The sequence below is a fragment of the Leopardus geoffroyi genome, chromosome D1 (assembly GCF_018350155.1).
Source record: "Leopardus geoffroyi isolate Oge1 chromosome D1, O.geoffroyi_Oge1_pat1.0, whole genome shotgun sequence".
NCBI classification, from domain to species: Eukaryota; Metazoa; Chordata; class Mammalia; order Carnivora; family Felidae; genus Leopardus; species Leopardus geoffroyi.
This window is the reverse complement of record NC_059329.1, coordinates 109,848,486-109,868,889: the sequence shown is the minus strand read 5'-3', so window position 1 is coordinate 109,868,889 and position 20,404 is coordinate 109,848,486. Positions and strand designations below refer to the sequence as shown.

Genomic DNA, 20,404 nt, shown 5'->3' with positions numbered 1-20,404 from the left:
GAGTTTGAGCCCCATATCAGGTTCTCTCCTCAGCAAAGAGCCCACTTCAAATCCTCTGTCCCCCTCTCTCTGCCCCTCCCCCACACTCACTCATGCTCTCTCTCAAAAAATAAATAAACATTAAAAAATATGTATTTCCCTCTTCACCTACCTTCATCTCAAAATGCCAGGTTCAAATGATTTTTTTTTTACAGGTTAGCTTTACCAAATCTTCAAAGAATGCATATTAAAAAAACCCAGAACAGAAATGGATAAACCTACCCAACTCATTTTATAAAGCAAGTATAATCTTGCTACCAGAATAGGACAAGGATAATAGAAATCAATCTCACTGAGAACAAAGATAAAACATTAAATCCAGGATATATAAAAATCTCATGATCAAATTGTGATGGAACTTCATGGATGTCTACCACTATAAATCATCATATTAATAAAGATTTTAAAAACCATAAAATAGGGGCAACTAGGTGGCTCAGTCGGTTAAGTGTCTGACTCCTGATTTCAGTTCAGGTCATGATCTCACAGTTCAGGAGATCAAGTCCTGTGTCAGGCTCCGAGGTGACAGGACAGAGCCTGCTTGGGATTCTCTCTCCCCCTCTCCCTACCTCTCCCCTGCTCATTCTCTCTCTCAAAATAAATAATGGTTTTTAAAAAACCATATCATAATCTCAAAAGATATAGAAAAAGCTCTTTAGAAAATACAACACACATTCATAACAAACACTACTAGCAAATTAAGAAGACAGATTCCTCAACCTGACAAGAAGCAAGTGCCAAAAAACTACAGTAAATATACTTAATTTTAAGTATATTTACTTAATTAATCTCATTAAAGGAAGACAAACCACAGATACATAATATTACCCCTGGTCTTCTAACCAGTACTAGTACTGTTCTATATGACAAGGAATAGAAGTAAGCCATATAAAGAGTGAAAAGGAAAAGTCAAAGTTGTCATAATTTAGAGATGATTTAAGTGGCCATATAGAGAACCCAAGAGAATCTACGAATAAACTACCAAAATTAACAGTTCAATTCAGCAATGTTGAAAAACAATGAATACCACTCATAATGGCAACAAAAATTATGACACTAGGGATATATATATATATATATATATATATATATATATATATATATATATATAACAAAATATATCTAAGACTGTTTGCTATGACAAGAATCACAGTATTAACATAAAATAGGATCTAACCAGGAGTGTCATCAGCCAAAGGGCAGAAGAGAAAGTCCCAGGTCCTTGCCCCCCTTTGGAGACACTGCCTCAACAACAATACCAAATTGCCTTTGTGAGAATTCTAGAAACCAATTAAGAGGTTGCAGCACTCCAGGCAAGTGCAAAAAAGGAGCCACTTCATAGTAGAATCCAGGCTAAAGGAATACCTTCCATTTCAGACATCCTAGCCTCAGAGTAGAAGAAAAGGAACTAAGACCAAAACACACTGGCTCTTAAAGTTTCTCCTGGGAGGTGGCATATATCACTTCCACTAGCATTTCACTGGCCTAAGCAAGTTACATGGCCCAGCTTTATGTCAATGGGCCAGGAAGTATAATTATCCCATGGGGAGAAAATATTTTGAATAATAAAATGTAGCAAAATGGTTTCTGGAATCAGGCCAACTTTGGCTTTACTAATAACCATGTGCTCTTGGGAAAGCTCCTTGTTTTCCTACAGAATCTTTCTATTGAAGATTATAGTGCCTACCTCCTTGTTGTGGCAGTTAAAATTAAGTAACATTTTTAAAAAGCTCTAAATGAGAAGCTATATCAATTCATAGAAGCTCTAAATGAGAAGCTATATCAATTCATAGAAACACTTAATACTATAAAAATGCTGCTGCCAAATTAATCCATAAATTTAATATAATAACAAGACCACAACAAGATTTTTCATGGAACTTAAATTATAAAATTCACAAACAAGAGTAACAGTTTGAAAAAACAAAGACAATTCTGAAAAATAACAATAAGGAGGGGGGGGATTTACCTTATCATATAGCAAGATTTATTCTAAAGTTTTAGGAAATAAGACTATCATACTGACCACACTATCAGTAAAGAGCCCGATGTGTAGCTAGAACTCACCAACCATGAGATCATGACCCAAACTGAAGTCAAGAGTTGAATGCTTAACTGATTGAGCCACCCAGACGCCCTCAAAACTTTAGCACTATTAAAAGAACAATATTAAAGAACACCATAATTCAGTGTAGAAAAGAATGGTCTCAAATCAATGATTGCAGCTTCCACTTTTAAAAACTAGAAACAGAAGAGCAAATGAGATCCAAGGCAAGCAGAAGAAAGGAAAGAATAAAAGATCAGAGTGAAAAATCAATGAAAAAGAATACAACAGAAAGAACCTGATTCTTGCCAGACAGATTAAGGGAGAGAGGGAGAGAGAGAGAGAGAGAGAGAGGGAGAGAAGGAGGGAGGAAGGTAGGAAGGAGGGAAAGAGTAAGAGAGAGAAAGAGAGAACAAATATAAATTACCAGTATCAGGAGAGAAAGAGATGATATTGCTAGAGATTCTACACAGTTTAGAAAGATAATAAGGGTATATTATGAGCAGTTTTATGCCAATAAATTCAACAACAAATGAAATGGGCAAATTCCTTGAAAGACACAAACTACTCACACTTACTCAAGAAAAAATAGATAACCTGCATACTTAATGGTGAAAAATTGACATCCTAAGGTCAGAACAAGGTGAGAAAGTCTGATCTCACCACATATATTCAACATTGCACTAGAGGATCTGCCAGTTCAATAAGGCAAGAAAAGAAATAAAAGGTATCCAGACTGGAAAGTAAGAAGTAAACTCTAGTTGCAGATGCTATGATCCTCAATGTAGAAAATCCTGTGGAATCTACATAAAAGCTACTAGAATAGTTTAGCAAGGCTGAAACAACTTCTAATATATTGTATTCCAAATATTGGCAATAAACAATTGGAAATCTAAAATTTCAAAAATATCATTTACAATAGCCATCAAAAATATTAAATGCTCAGAGTTAAATCTGATTAAAAAGGTACAATATTCGTACACTAAGAACTACAGAAATTAAAGACAACCTAAGAAATTAATACATATACTGTGTTCATGCATCAGAAGAATGAATACTGCTGAGGTGCCTGGGTGGTTCAGTTGGTTAAGCCTCCAACTTTGGCTCAGGTCACGATCTCACACTTCATGAGTTTGAGGCCCCACATCCGGCTCTGTGTTGGCAGTGTGAAGACTGGGATTCTTTCTCTCTCCCTCTCTCTCTGCCCCTCCCCCACTCACATGCACATGTGCACATGCTCTCTCCCTCTCTCAAAATAAACTTTTTTTTAAAACAAGAGACTGAATATTGCTAGGATAGATGTTAATTCTCCCCCAAACTGAGCTATCAATGGAATACAGTCTCAATCAAAATCCCAGCAGGCTTTTGCAGATATTGACAAGTAGATTCTAAAATAGATAGAAATGCCAAGGACTTACAACAAACATGAATGTCATGAACTTGAAAAAAAGAACAAAGTTGGAGGACTTGAAGACCCATTTTAAAGTCACAGTAATCAATACAAACAGACCAAAGTAACAGAATTCAAAGTCCAGAAATAGACCCACACATATATGGTCAATCAAGTTTTCAGCAAAAGTACAAAGGCAAGGTAGTGGAGAAGGACAGTCTTTTCAATAAATGATGGTAGAACAACTGGGATACCCATAAGCAAAAAATTAAACTTCAATCCAATTCTTGCATCATATGTAAAAAATTAACTCAACATGGGTCACAGACCCAAATTACAAATGTAATAAATGTAATTCTAAATATAAAACCGTTTATAAATATAAAAATTATAAATCTAAAAAATATATATTTATAAATATATAAAGATTTATATAAATATAAAAAATTAAAAAATTTTATGAAGAATGTATAGAATAAAACCTGTGTGACTTTAGGCTATGTGAAGTTTCCTTAGATATGACACCAAAAACATGATCTATAGGGGTGCCTGGGTGGCTGAGTCAATTAAGCATCCAACTCTTCATTTAGGCTCAGGTCTTGAGCTCAGTTCATGGATCGATCTCTCTCCCTCCCTCTCTCAAACAGAAGTATATGATCCATAAAAAAAAAAAAAAAAGATAAATCTGACTTCATAAAAATTAAGAACTTTTTTGCTAAAGACACTTAAAAGAATGAAAGAACAAGCCAAAGACTGGGAGAAAATATATTCAAACCATTTACCTGGTTTATCCAGAATATATTTTTTTAAACTCTCAAAATTCAATAAGAAAACAAATAACCCAATTAAAATATAGGGAAAAGATATGAATATACACTTCACCAAAGAAAATACATGGATAGCAAATAAGCACGTTTCAAAACTTACTTAAAACACGTAGGGAGTAGGAGTTTCCACCTTTATCTTTAAGGTGTTATTTTTAAAAAGCTTGAAGAAAATATATCACAATTTCAGTATCTGTTGATTCTGTGAAATGAGTATAATTATTTATTATTTATCCTTTGCTATTTCATGTATTTAAGCGAATATTTTATATTTCAAATGTTTTTTAGATGTTTTTAAGCATTTACTGACTACTCACTATATGGCCAGCAGTGGACTAAACACTGGGGATACACAAAAAATTTTAAGACAAAAATCTTACCCTCAAGAAATCTTATCCTCATGGTCTAGTAAGGGAGACAGATGCATTAACAGATCATTTTAGTAAGAGTGAGAATTAATCAAGAGCTAAAAGTGTGGTCTTGAGGAGGCTGGCAACTTTGAAGAAAATGGATTTGAGAGGCCAAGACTAAAGATAAGAAGGCCAATTAGGGGGGAGTTCTAGTTTGGCTCTGGTCATCTCCTCACAGTTCGTGAGTTTGAGTTCTACATCAGGCTCTGCACTCTCCATGCAGAACCTGCTTCAAATCCTCTCTCCCTCTCTCTGCCCCTCCCTCATGCACTCACACTCTCTCTCTTAAAAATAAACATTAAAAAATAAAACAATAGGAAGACCAATGAAGAAATTATTATAGGCAAGAATAATGAGATTCTGAATCAGGACCATTATAGGGATAGAGAAAAAGGAGCAGTTTCAAGAAATATTTAGGAGGTACAATCAGCAAGATTTTGAGTCTGACTGGATATGAATTTAAGGAAAAGAGAAGAAAAGTTCAAATTACTAGGCTGTATAACTACTTAGATAGTAAAAAAGGGAATAAACTTGGAGGAGGGTCAGGCTTTGGGGAGAACATGAGATATTAAATTTTAGACATGCTGAATTTGAAGTATCAGTGGACATTCAGATGACTATGCTAAAAAGTTTAGAATAGAAGAGACTGGAGAGAAAAGAAAGAATAGATACTAATATAGATGAACAATAGGTATATGTATGACAGGACCTAAGTAGGATTATTATTTAAGGAATGGGTGAAAGTTAACCAGTCATTTTTATCTTCCTTAGGTCACAGACTGTTAAAATCTGATTATGCACCTTCTCACCAGATACATGCACATAAACACAAAACTGCCTAAAATCTTAGTTGGATCGGTGACCTTAAGAACCTCTGTTATAGACTGATCAGAAGGAAGCACAGAGAGAAAGGGGTTAAAATTATTCAACCAGTATTTATTCAACACCTGCTGTATGTGCAGATGTTGTAATGGATTCTGGAAACATAGGATTAAGGCAGACTATACCCCTCTCCTCATGGAAGTCACATTCTAATTGAGAAAAATACATACATACATACAAATATACCAAAACAACAAACCCCACAAGATTCCTAAAGAATAGGTGTAGTTTGGGGCGCCTGGGTGGCGCAGTCGGTTAAGCGTCCGACTTCAGCCAGGTCACGATCTCACGGTCCGTGAGTTCGAGCCCCGCGTCAGGCTCTGGGCTGATGGCTCAGAGCCTGGAGCCTGTTTCCGATTCTGTGTCTCCCTCTCTCTCTGCCCCTCCCCCGTTCATGCTCTGTCTCTCTCTGTCCCCAAAATAAATAAACGTTGAAAAAGAATAGGTGTAGTGAAAGAAATAAGCAGAGTAGGAAGATAAACTACTTTAAATAGGGTAGTCAGGGAAGGCTTCTCTGAGGAGGTGACATTTGAGTTGAGAAATAGAAATGGAAGTGAACCAACAAGTCACGTGAAAAACTAGGGGAAGAATATTACAGGTAAAGGGAACAAATACAAAGGCTCAGAGATGAAAAAGAGTTTGGTATGTGTCAAGGAACAGAATGAGGCCAATGTGGCTGAAGCACAAGTGAACTGAGGAAAGAATAGTTTGAGATAAGGTTTGGAGAGGCAGAAATAAGCCTGATCATTCCCACTAGCAAAATATGAGGGTCCCAATTTCTCTATATCCTTGTCAACACTTGTTATTTTGTTTTTTTAATGTTTATTAATTTTTTAATGTTTATTTTTGAGAGAGAGAGCACGAGTGGGGCAGGGGCAGAGAGAAGGGAAGACACAGAATCTAAAGCAGGTTCCAGGCTCTGAGCTGCCGGCACAGAACCTGATGGCAGGGCTCAAACTCACGAACCGCGAGATGGTGACCTGAGCTGATATTAGACGCTTAGCTGACTGAGCTACCCAGGCACCCCAATGTTTATTTTTGAAAGAGAGAGAGCAAGCAGGGCAGGGGGTGGGGGTGGGGACAGAGGATCTGAAGCAGGCTCTGTGCTGACAGCAGAAAACCTGATGTGGGGCTCAAACTCATGAACTATGAGATCATGACCTAAGACAAAATTGAGAGTCAGACACTTAACTGACTGAGCCACCCAGGTGCCCCTCTGCTTTTTTTTTTTTTTAATTACAGTCATACAAGGAGGTATAAAATGGTATCTCATTATGGTTTTCATTTGCATTTCCCTAATAATTACAATGTTGAGCATCTTTTCATGGGGCTTATTAGCCGCTTATATGGATAAATGTTGTCTTCATCTATTTTGGCTGCCATAACAAAATACCATAGACTGGATGGCTTAACAGAAATTTACTGCATGTAGATCTGAAGGCTGAGAAGCCCAATATCAAGGTACCAGCAATTCAGCTCTCTTCATGGCTTGCAGACAGCTGTCTATTCACTGTCCTCACATGGCTTTTCCTGGGTGGGTGTACTTGGAGAGATTTCTCTTTCTTCTTCTTCCTATAAAGCTGCTAATCCCATCATAAAGGTCCCACCTTCATAACCTAATCTAACCCTAATTACTTCCCAAAGGCCTCATCTCCAAATACCCTTGCATTGGGGATTAGGGCTTCAACACAGGAATTCTGGGAGGACACATTCAATTCATAACAAATGTCTATTCATATCCTTTGCCCACTTAAAAATTAGGTTTTTATTGCTGAGTTGTAAAAGTTATTTTTGTTCTTTGGATATTAGATGCCTATCAGATACATAATTTGCAAATATTTTCTCCCATTCTGTAGGTTGTCTTCACTCTCTCTTTTTTAGTTTTTTTTTTTCCAGTTTTAATGAGGTACAATCAATCTATAACATTGTGTAAAGTTAAGATGTACAACCTGTAAATCTGATACTTCTATGTTGCAAAATGATTACCATCTTGGCCTGAACTAACACCTCCATCATGTCATCCTGTCTTTTGTTGATAGTGTTCTTTGAAACACAAAAGTTTTTCATATTGATCAAATTCAATTTATCTATCTTTCCTTTGACTGCTTGTGCTTTAAATGTCATATCTATGAAGAATTACACGTATGTTTTCTTCTAAGAATTTTATAGTTTTACCTCTTAGATCTAGGTCTTTGATCCATTTTGAGTTTAACTCTTGCATACAGTGTCATATGACTTTTTAAAATATGCTAAAAGAGTAACCATAAAAGTCTACTCAGTAAAGAATATTCAAAACGTCCTCTCTTCCCATACCAACCAAATTCACTACCACGGGCAGCTAACAATGTCTGCTACGGAAACGGAAGGGATATGGTAACCCAAGAGGCCAGAGTTGGAATAGTAAGTGCCCAGTTGATTACTCAACGAGGGGTAACAATAGTTCAAGGATTTTAAGCCAAAGCTGGTACAAGGCAGGCTAGCTCCCGCTGACTACTGAATAAAAGCCACTCAGCTGGAGTATGAGTCAACTCCCAGGATCTCTAATGGTAAGAGCTGTCCTTCTCTTCCTGCTCTACCTACCCAAGCTCAAAAGAAAGAGAAACATGTCAAGGTTCATGTCCTTTCCATCTCCTTTCCCTGCACATCAAATCTTAAATATATTCTCAATAGTAAAGTACAATTAAATATATTTAACAGAGAAAAGAGTAAAGAAATATTAAGAAAGCAAAAGAAGATGAAATTCATCTATTTTTTTAAGACTTTTTTTATTTTTTTAAGTAATCTCTAAACCCAACATGGGGCTCAAACTCACAACCCCAAGATCAAGAGTCACATGCTCCACTGACTGAGCCAGCCAGGCATCCCAACAAATTCATTTAACTTTATTATGTTCAATCAATCTTCTCTTTAAAATTTTTTTTTTCAACGTTTATTTATTTTTGGGACAGAGAGAGACAGAGCATGAATGGGGGAGGGGCAGAGAGAGAGGGAGACACAGAATCGGAAACAGGCTCCAGGCTCTGAGCCATCAGCCCAGAGCCTGACGCGGGGCTCGAACTCACGGACCACGAGATCGTGACCTGGCTGAAGTCGGACACTTAACCGACTGCGCCACCCAGGCGCCCCTCAATCTTCTCTTTATAAAATCTTGCCACATGTTATGCAAATTTGGCAGCAAGAGACTGTTTAGGACATATCAAAAGTCTGAGGATTAAATGTGGACTCACTGGGTAACCAGTGACCAATGAGTCCACAAACTCTTCCTTTACTTCTAAATTTAAGCTGAGGTAAAGCTCAGTTTCCCCATCTCCGAAAGAGAAATGATGATAACATATAAGTCTGACCTATCTCTGGAGAATGAATGAGATCATGTCTACAAAAGGAGCTCCTGGAGGAAAAAGTGTCAGATGAGTACTGAGCCTTAGAGTTGCTGATCTTGTAAGATCTAAAATTATAATAGATTTTTTCTTTGAATGAGAATCTCAGATTTAAAAATACATAATAAGTCAGACATCCAAGAGTTCACCATTGTGAATTTCTCATTAAATGATGAGCAATCCTGGACCCATTAATTTCTCTAATGTACAAATAGCATGACTTCTCACTTCCTTTCATAACAAATTAACAAAGAAGACAAAATTAAACTTTTTTGTAAAGTCTCCCTGATGGCAAAAGGGTGGAGTACAGAGAAGAGGCGTAATCATATAACCATACATCAACAGCACAGCTGTCTTCCCCACTTTCAAGGGCTGGTATTCTTTTTTTCGTTTTTTTCTTAATGTTTATTTTTGAGAGAGAGAGAGAGAGAGAGAGAGAGACAGACAGACCCACAAATTGTGAGATCATGACCTGAGCCAAAGATGGATGCTAAACTTACTGAGCCACCCAGGTGCCCCTGGGGGCTGGTATTCTTCTCTAGTCTTTTGAGGGGAAAAAAAAAAAAGGTTGTAAATTTTCTGACTTGGGAAAAACACTTGAACATGACTGGCCAAACTGTATTTTACTAAAGAGTTAAATTATGTCAATAAACATAGGAATGAGGAGGAAGTAATTAAAAAGATTAAAAAAATCAAAATAACATGAATGGAAGAAATAAGAAACAGCAAATAGGGACCTTTAAATATGGCCTTTTGCATATTCCCCATCTTATCACTCTCTTCTACACTTTCTTTTTTTTCTTTTCTTCACTAGAGTAAGGACATGATAGGAAGTAGCTTCTAGATCTGGGCAAGAAGGACAAACTAAAACATCACATTTCACCAAATAGATACTTATAAGTAGTTCTATATACATGGATAAGTATATACATAAATGGATATATAAATGGATTCCTATATAAATGGATATGCATATTATGGATATATGCATACAAGCATATATGCAAAATAATAGCATATATATTAATACAAAGTAATGAGAACTTTTAACACATAAGAATTTACCTTTTTTTAATGTTTATTTATTTTGAGAGGGAGAGAGAGAGCGCACATGTGCATGAACAGAAGGGCAGAGAGAGAGGGAAAGAGACAGGGAGAGGGAGGGGGAGGGAGAGGGAGAGAGAATCTCACGCAGGCTCCGTGTTGTCAGTGCCAACCCAATGCAGGGCTCGAACTTACAAACCATGAGATCATGACCTGAGCTGAAACCATTAGTCGAATGGTTAACCAACTGAGCCATCCAGGGACCCCAGAATTTATCTGTCTTAATGGTCATCATCCCTCAAAGTACAGAAGTTATTCTAATTGACAGAGGACCTCACATCTGGTCTGAGGTGTCTTTCCCTATCTTTATGTTCTTCCTAATAAGCAACTGGGAAGGACATATGTTTATATTCATATATAATTGAATAAAAGAACTAACAAAAAATTCAATTAGATTAGATAATGGAGAAAAGAAAAAAGAGGATGCCAAAAAAAAAAAAAAAGCCAAAATTTTTAAGCCTGGAAAATTATGAATGTTAGTATCATTGAAAGAAATGAAGACATCACAGAGCAAGTTAGTTTCAAGAAAATGAAACCCATTTTACCATGTGTTGCACATATATTTCAAAAGGAACCTTCAAATGGAATAGACTAATTGACAATCAAAGCTGGAAACATGTTAATGATAGGAAAAAAGTCTCATCAGCATAGAAATGATATTAAAACTTTAAGAGTATAGGGGCGCCTGGGTGGCGCAGTCGGTTAAGCGTCCGACTTCAGCCAGGTCACGATCTCGCGGTCCGTGAGTTCGAGCCCCGCGTCGGGCTCTGGGCTGATGGCTCAGAGCCTGGAGCCTGTTTCTGATTCTGTGTCTCCCTCTCTCTCTGCCCCTCTCCCGTTCATGCTCTGTCTCTCTCTGTCCCAAAAATAAATAAACGTTGAAAAAAAAAAAAAGTAAAAAACATACCTGAAGTAAATACAGAATAATAATACAGATTAATGAAGGGAAGAAAGGCATATTGGTGGCTGAACTTCAAGGAATATCCTCTGGGTTACCAAAGAAGCACCATGAATATACATACTTCCATTATGTATACTTATCACGTTACATTTTCAGAGCTACCTTTCCCAATGACTTCCTGTAGCAAAGCAGATATTCAATTAAAGGTGTGCTGAATAAAAATATGAATAGTTAGGAACCAGAGAAGAAAGTGAGCAAAAAAGAGAATATAATCCATTAGAGAGGAAGTAGAATGGGGAGATTATCTTGGTCACTATTTATTAATCCAGCATAAACAAAACACCCAGAAATTAGAGCCTGTTTATATATGAATTGATCTGAAGTATACCAGATTCAGAGAAAAAGTACCTTGATACAATACTAATAGAATAGACTGAAGAGTAAAGAAAATTGAAGCTGGATGGCTCTACAACAGTACAGTTCCCCTAAAAAGAGATCAGATCTTATTCTACTCACTGAGAGCCACCAACCAAGCACTGAAGAGAACATAGTTGAAAATGAATTCAGAGGCATACTATCAATTTTGTATAGGTAAGTAATTTTTTAGCATCTGAAAATCTCATGGTTAATGAATCAGCCACCAAAGACTGCCTAATGAGGCTAACAGTGTAAAGATTTGTGAATGGACCAATTTAAAGCAGTTTGTTGATAACATTACAGGAATGCTAAATATATAACAATAGTAATAAAGGCATAATTAATGATGCAAAAACCAGGGAGCTAAGGGATTTAAATCTTAAGCTTGGACAATTTCCTTTGTGAGCTTTAATGAGTCATTCTTGTTCTAATTAGTACAAACAAATAGTATTACTGAGTGGAGGTTAGTATCATGAACCTGAAGAGAAGACAAGCTAAAGTTAGCTACTAAATGTGATTGACTATGAACAAATGACTCAATTTTTATTATGTACTTGATATGCAGTACTTCCTCTTTGTACTAAAAGTCAGCCACTTCCACTTTATCACAAGGATATAAAAACAGATTAAATAAATATGCGTGAAATTGCTGTGAGCTTTTAAAATAATTAAATTAAAACCAAGTTACCATGACACTGTCTGAAGTTTGTATTAGCATAATAAACAGGTGGTTATTCCATAAACTAAATTCAACTCAATACCTTCTCTCCAGGTATTAATAGTGATGATAAAACCATTCCCTTGTACCTGCATGGTTTTTCACTTTTTTCAAAGCACTTCCACAAATATTAATTGAAGTAGTATTATATACGATCTGACCACTCATTAAAAAGGCATGCTAGGGGTGTCTGGGTGGCTCAGTTGGTTAAGCGTTTGACTCCAGTGCAGGTCATGATCTCGCGGTTTGTGAGTTCGAGCCCCACATCGGGCTCTGTGCTGACAGCTCAGAGCCTGCAGCCTGTTTCGAATTCTGTTTCTCCCTCTCTCTCTGCCCCTCCCCTGCTCATACTCTGTCTCTCAAAAAATAAATAAATGTTAAAAAAAAAAAAAGGCATGCTAAGTATCAGTTTATGTCACAAGAAATACTCCTATCTCCTCCCTAGTGCTAATAATAACATACTCCCTGTTATTTACATAGACTTTCACTTCTTTCAAAGCACTTTCACATATATTAACTAGAGCAGTGGCATTACGAATGATCTTCCCATTCTTTGCTTCATCCTAAGGGCAGAACCCAAAAAAATAAGACTAAAGATTGAGAAATAGACTAGACGGTTTTCAGGCAGTCAATTCATGATTCTTAAAGCTGGACTCGGGTTTCCCAAAAGTCAGAATCAGAGCAAACTCCCCATCCAGCACAATATGCTGATTCTCCCTTTCTTCCAGACCAAAGGTTTTAGGAAGCAATAGAATTAAGTGATTAAGATAACCTAAGTATGGGTGTAAGGGAAGAAACCAAATCTGTCTTGATCACCTCTGCAACCCCTCTGTGTCAAGCACAAGGCTCAATGTAGAGCTAATGCTCAGTAAATCATCATTTACGATGATTACCACAGTAAGAACTTTCTACCCAAGCTCCCACAGAATATCTGCTATGGAGCCATTACTTTTCTTCCACAAGTACTGCTTTCAAATGTGTGCACACTAAGAAGAATCTAAGGAAGATTAGGATCACAGAGCAAAAAGCAGAGGTCCATTAAGAATCCAGGCTACAAGAGCACCTGGGTGGCTCAGTTAGTTAAGCGTCTGACTCTTAATTTCAGCTCAGGTAGTGCTCTCACAGTTTGTGAGATAAAGCCTCACATCAGGCTCCGCATTGACAACATGGAGCCTACTTGGGATTCTTGCTCTCTGCCCCTTCCCCTGCTTGTGCTCTCTCTCAAAACAAATAAAGAAACATTAAAAAAAATAAAAAAAGAATCCAGGATATAGACTCCTGGAAGGTAGATTCAGAGGGCCAAGGCAATTTCAAAGGCAAAGGGAGATACACCTAATGACCCTTAATTTACTAAGCAAGCACTTTTAAATTCCCATGCTTAAACTAAAAACTCCTTCACCAAACTGGTGCAGTCACTCTGCAAAACAGTATGGAGTTTCCTCAAAAGCTTAAAAATAGAACTATCCTACAATCCAGCAATCACACTACTAGGTTTTACCCAAAGGATATAAAAACACTAATTCAAAGGGATACACGCACCCCAGTGTTTATAGCAGCATTATCTACAGTACCCAAATTATGGAAACAGCCCAAATGTCTATCAAAGTCCCTGATGAATGGATAAAAAGGATGTGGTATATATGTGTGTGTGTGTGTGTGTGTGTGTGTGTATGCACACACACACACACACACACACACACACACACACAATGGAGTATCACTCAGCCATAAAAAAGAATGAAATCTTGCCATTTGCAATGATGTGGATAGAGCTAGAGAGTATTGTGCTAAGCAAAATAACTCAGCCAGAGAAAAACAAATATATGATTTCACTCAGATGTGGTATTTAAGAAACAAATGAGCATAGGGGGGGAAAAAGAGAAAGGTAACCCAAGAAATAAAATGAAGAGAACAAGAAGAGAACGGATGGTTACCAGAAGGGAGGTGTGTGGGGGGAATGGCTCAAATAGGTGATGGGGATTAAGGAGTGCACTTGTGATGAGCACCCACCCGGTGTTGGACCTAAGTGCTGAATCACTAAATTGTACACCTGAAATTAATTTACACTGTATGTTAACCGGAACTCAAAAACTTTAAAAATAACAAAAAAATAAAAATTAACTCAAAAAAGAAGTTCCAAAAGGGAAAATTATTTCCTATATTGTTTATGTCCTTAAAGTCATTCATCGTGTGAGTTATAAAAATAATTTCTTCTTGGGCGCCTGGGTGGCGCAGTCGGTTAAGCGTCCGACTTCAGCCAGGTCACGATCTCGCGGTCTGTGAGTTCGAGCCCCGCGTCAGGCTCTGGGCTGATGGCTCAGAGCCTGGAGCCTGTTTCCGATTCTGTGTCTCCCTCTCTCTCTGCCCCTCCCCCGTTCATGCTCTGTCTCTCTCTGTCCCAAAAATAAATAAACGTTGAAAAAATAATAATAATTTCTTCTTTTTCTTTGATATGACCAAGATAACGGAAGGTACTTTGGTTTATCCAGTAATTGAGTTACTGGCAATTTGGTTCTAAATTAAAATTTTTAATTGATTTCTTTTTTTTTTTTTCAACGTTTATTTATTTTTGGGACAGAGAGAGACAGAGCATGAACGGGGGAGGGGCAGAGAGAGAGGGAGACACAGAATCGGAAACAGGCTCCAGGCTCTGAGCCATCAGCCCAGAGCCTGACGCGGGGCTCGAACTCACGGACCGCGAGATCGTGACCTGGCTGAAGTCGGACGCTTAACCGACTGCGCCACCCAGGCGCCCCTGATTTCATTTTAAAAAGCACTAAGAGAAGCACCTGGGTGGCTCAATCAGTTAAGCATCCGACTTTGGCTCAAATCGTGATCTCATGGTTCGTGAGTTCAAGCCCCATGTCAGGCTCTGTGCTGACAGCTCAGAGCCTGGAGCCTGCTTCAGATTCTGTTTCCCTCTCTCTCTGCCCCTCCCCCACTAGCACTCTGCCTCTCTCTCTCAAAAATAAACATTAAAAAATTTCAGGGGCGCCTGGGTGGCTCAGTCAGTTGAACATCCGACTTCAGCTCAGGTCGTGATCTCACAGTTCATGAGTTCAAGCCGCACGTCGGGCTCACTACTGTCAGCACAGAGCCTGCTTCAGATCATCTGTTCCCCCTCTCTCGGTCCCTACCCTGCTCACTCTCTCTCTCTCAAAAATAAATAAAACATTAAAAAAATTTTAAAGCACTAAGAAACATTAGTTTTTAAAAGTCCAATGGTAGGGTGCCTAAGTGGCTCAGTTGGTTAAGTGTCCAACTTCGGCTCAGGTCATGATCTCATGGTTCATGGGTTCAAACCTTGCATCAGGCTCTGTACTGACAGCTCAGAGCCTGGAGCCTGCTTCAGATTCTGTGTCTCCCTCTCTCTCTTCCCCTCCCCCGCTTGTGCTCTGCTCTCTCTGTCTCAACAATAAATCAAATATTTAAAAATTTTAAAAAAATAAAAGTACAATGATAAAATAAATATAAAAATAAAAGTACAATGGCAACACATTTCATAAACATTTATAAAATTACACTGCTCTAATGTAGCTTTATTGTTTCCATATTTAACACATAGAACATTTTCTTAAAATAATGACAAATGTAAGTTGTTTTTTTAAACCACCACAAGCTACTTACATTCCAAATTTAGTTGGAGATGGTTTCTTTTAAAAAATTACTTTGTAGAGGTGTCTGGGTGGCTCAATTGGTTAAGCTTCTGACTCTTGATTTCAGCTCAGGTCATGATCTCAGGGTTTGTGAGTTCGGGCCCACGTAGGGCTCCATGCTGTCAGTGCTTAGGATTCTCTCTCTGCCTCCGTCCCCTGCCCATCCCCCCACTTGTGTGTGCGCACCGCGCACTCTCTCTCTCTCAAAAATAAATAAAAATAAACAAAAAAATTACTTTGTAAAATTTGTAAACTAACCACTCATTAGGAAAAGATAGGCCCATTGGATAATTTACAAACTAGACAACCACAGATGATAAATATGAAAGCACAGAAGTTCTCAGATCATTTTGGTCTCCTTAAAATAAAAGTATGTCCTTCAGCTTTAGATTATTCTCAGCTCAAAGGAAAGAAGAACTAAAGCCAAGGTCACCAAAAGATCTTAAACCATACCAACTTTGGCATGTGGGGAATGGTATTAACGCTAGCCAAAATAATTTGCAATAAAGCATTCTTCACACGTTACCTCTTTGCACAAATACTTTACCAAAAATTTCATTTTCTATCTGGGATAATTTTGCCTGAGTTTCTATAGAGAGTATTCAATTTTTTTTAACATTTATTCATTATTGAGAGAGAGAGAGACAGAGCATGAGCATGGGAGGGGGAGAGAGAGGGGAAGACACAGACTCTGAAGCAGGCTCCAGGCTCTGAGCTGTCAGCACAGAGCCCGATGTGGGGCTTGAACTCACAAACTGCGAGATCATGACCTGAGCCGAAGTCAGATGCTTAACCAACTGAGCCACCCAGGCACCACTATAGAGAGTATTCAGAGAAGCTATAGTGACCTAGGTGTCTTGTTCATCGCTGTATGTATACAATTTTATAGATCATCTTTCAGTAGGATTGCCAGATAAAATACAGGATAAAATACTGGATGGAACATACACTACAAAATTACTCATTGTTTATCTGAAATTCAAATTTAAGTGCGCATCCTGTACGTTTATTTGCTAAATCTAGCAACCCTATCTTTCAGTTTGTCTCTTTCAGAAAATAACAAATTCACTGCCAGGAAGAGACTTTATCTCTTGAAAGCAGAGTAATTCTTTACCTTTTATGAACTTCTTGAGAACCAAACCACCATAAGCGCTTCCTGCAGAAGCAACTGTAAGAAACAGAATACAAAGAAATATCACAAATAAAACAATTAAACATATTTTATCTAAAGAATCTTATGGAAGCCTAAAAACACTGCTTATAGATACAATACATTAAAAAGGTGACCACTATGTAACGAGTTTACTAAAAATGGAGACACCAAAGAAACATTATGAGGCTACAACAACTCTCTGGGGGCAGAAATGAAAACCAAATGGCAAGCCTTTTCACCCATATCCAACACCAAGGCTGCTTCTTTAGCTATTACTATTCCTGAGAGAAAAGGATTATAGGAAGACTGCACACTGTAACTACTAACCAGAATATATCATGCCAACAACGCATATTCCAGTGTAAGATTCAATTTAAAAAGCTGGCCTTTCTTTGAAACAATTTACTCTTTAGTAGAAAATATTTTTTAAAAATTTAATGTTTATTTATTTTTGAGAGAGAGACAAAGCATGAGTGGGGCAGGGGCAGGGAGAGGGAGACACAGAATTCAAAGCAGGCTCCAGGCTCTGAGCTGTCAGCACAGAGCCTGAAGTGGGGATGGAACCCATGAATGGTGAGATCATGACCCAAGCCAAAGTTAAGACACTTACCCAACTGAGCCACCTAGGCACCCCTTTAGTAGAAAATATTAGACTATTACCTAAGAATTCTCCACACCGAGTTCTAAACTATGAATATCAGAATATTTAGAGTAATAATTAAAAAAAATTTTTAAGTAAACTCTACTCCCAATGTGGGGCTCAAATTCACAGCCCTGAGATGAAGAGTCACATGCTCTACTGAATGAGCCAGCCAGGCACCCCTAGAGCAATAATTCTTCAGAGGAAGAGGGTAAAGGAGGAAACAGGCACCTAAGAGGGAAAGAAAAGAAACCACCCAGAGACTTTTCCAAATTGAACATTACCCCTCCCCACCAGAGAGATGCGACCCACAGTTAAGAATTTAAGAATCATTGCCAGGGGCGCCTGGGTGGCGCAGTCGGTTAAGCGTCCGACTTCAGCCAGGTCACGATCTCGCGGTCTGTGACTTCGAGCCCCACGTCAGGCTCTGGGCTGATGGCTCAGAGCCTGGAGCCTGTTTCCGATTCTGTGTCTCCCTCTCTCTCTGCCCCTCCCCCGTTCATGCTCTGTCTCTCTCTGTCCCAAAAATAAATAAACGTTGAAAAAAAAAATTTTAAAAGAATCATTGCCATAGAAATCAATGTCCCTATCCCTCAAGAAATGTGTATTCTTCAAGCAGGGTGAAAAAGTTGAGAATAATAACTACAGTGAGAGGCAACACCATTCTCTAGATGTGTGCTATCCAAATATAGTAGCCACTAGATACATGTGGCTACTTAAATTTAAATTTAGCTAAATTAAATTAAAAATAAGATTCCTCAGTCACACTAGCCATATTTCAAGTGGTCATTAGCATCATTAGTGTGGCTAATGGCTACTGTACTGAACAGCACAGATATAGAATATTTTCATCAGCACAAAAAGTTCTATTGAAATGTTATTACAGCAGTGCTTTAGATTTCCAGATTTTGAATGATTCTGGACAAATGATATTTCAAAAGGCCTGGGCCCAAGTAGCATAGAACATTCAATAAAAGACAATCATTTCTTTTTTCTTCTTAACATTCCTCACAAGCATACACTGGTTCTAGCTTAAGGAGAGTTGGTCACTGGGGAGAGGGATGGCAGGTGTCAGCAGGCCTACACCAGCGATTAGCAAGGAGCTGAACATTAATAAGAAAAAAATACAACCTATATATCTCACAGTGTGTCCATGATGTTTCTCAATTGCATATGTCATACTGTCTCCTCAAACATCTTTTAGTTTTAACAAGTACCATATCAACAATCGTTGAAAATGGGTCACTTCTGGTGAATGTACTCAGAGAGCAATTATCTTGCCTGCTCCACACCCCATCCTGCCCCCAACCTTTAGCTGTACTTCTAATGTCTCTGTACTAAAATAAAAGAGTACTAGGGGCATCTGGGGGCTCAGTTGATTAAACATTAAGCATCCAACTTTGCCTCACATCATGTGGCAGTTCAAGCCCCACATCAGGCTCTGTGCTGACAGCTCAGAGCCTAGAGCCTGCATCAGATTCTGTGTCTCCCTCTCTCTCTGTCCCTCCCCTGCTCACACTCTGTCTCTCTCACCTTCAAAAATAAACAAACGTTAAAAATATATTTTAGGGGCGCCTGGGTGGCGCAGTCGGTTAAGCATCCGACTTCAGCCAGGTCACGATCTCGCGGTCCGTGAGTTCGAGCCCCGCGTCGGGCTCTGGGCTGATGGCTCAGAGCCTGGAGCCCGTTTCCGATTCTGTGTCTCCCTCTCTCTCTGCCCCTCCCCCGTTCATGCTCTGTCTCTCTCTGTCCCAAAAATAAATAAACGTTGAAAAAAATATATATATTTTAAAAAAGAGTGTTACCCTTCAAATGCAAAGATAACAGTAGAGACTTAATTGTAAACCACATATTTTTAGAGCAACACCATTCCTAAAATTCCCTCTATAGAACAAAAGATGACATTAAAAAAAGAAGTTGTTGAGGTCAAATATATTTGAAGAATGCTGTATACTATAGCCCATTTTTTAAATTAATTTTATTTTATTTTTTAATTTACATCCAAATTAGTTAGCATATAGTGCAACAATGATTTCAGGAGTAGGTTCCTTAATGCCCCTTACCCATTTAGCCCATCCCCCCCTCCCACAACCCCTCCAGTAACCCTCTGTTCTCCATATTTATGAGACTCTTATGCTTTGTCCCCCTCCCTGTTTTTATATTATTTTTGTTTCCCTTCCCTTATGTTCATCTGTTCTGTGTCTTAAAGTCCTCATATGAGTGAAGTCATATATTTGTCTTTCTCTGACTAATTTCACTTAGCATAATACCCTCCAGTTCCATCCATGTAGTTGCAAATGGCAAGATTTCATTCTTTTTGATTGCTGAGTAATACTCCATTGTATATATATGCCACATCTTCTTTATCCATTCATCCATCGATGGACATTGGGCTCTTTCCATACTTTGGCTATTGTTGATAGTGCTGCTATAAACATTGGGGTGCATGTGTCCCTTTGAAACAGCACACCTGTATCCCTTGGATAAATACCTAGCAGTGCAATTGCTGAGCTGTAGGGTAGCTCTATTTTTAATTTTTTGAGGAACCTCCATGCTGTTCTCCAGAGTGGCTACACCAGCTTGCATTCTCATACTATAGCCCATTTAAAATATTTTTTTAAGTTTATTTATTTTGAGAGAGAGCGAGCAGGGGAGGGATAGAGAGAAAGAATTCCAAGCAGCTGTCAGCACGGAGCCTGATGCAGGGCTGAACCCCCAAACAACGAGATCATGACCAGAACCAAAAGCCGGACGTCTAACCGACTGGGCCACCCAGACACCCCTACCATAGGCCGTTTTAAAAAATGTATGTATTTATTTTTGAGAGCGAGAGCATGTATGCAAGCAGC

General features: G+C 38.3%; 1 protein-coding gene across 12 annotated transcripts in view; it reads right to left on the bottom strand.

Moving 5' to 3' along the window:
- CD1H11orf80 (chromosome D1 C11orf80 homolog) overlaps positions 1-20,404 on the bottom strand; it is a 111,791-nt gene that overhangs the window by 72,091 nt on the left and 19,296 nt on the right. For 11 of the 12 annotated variants that reach the window (XM_045485982.1, XM_045485978.1, XM_045485976.1 and 8 more), the window contains one exon: positions 16,877-16,930. The exons of the other annotated variant lie outside the window; for it this stretch is intronic. In XM_045485982.1, the coding sequence (XP_045341938.1) occupies positions 16,877-16,930 (54 nt within the window). The remainder of the gene's footprint in view (positions 1-16,876; positions 16,931-20,404) is intronic. 12 annotated transcript variants of the gene reach the window in all.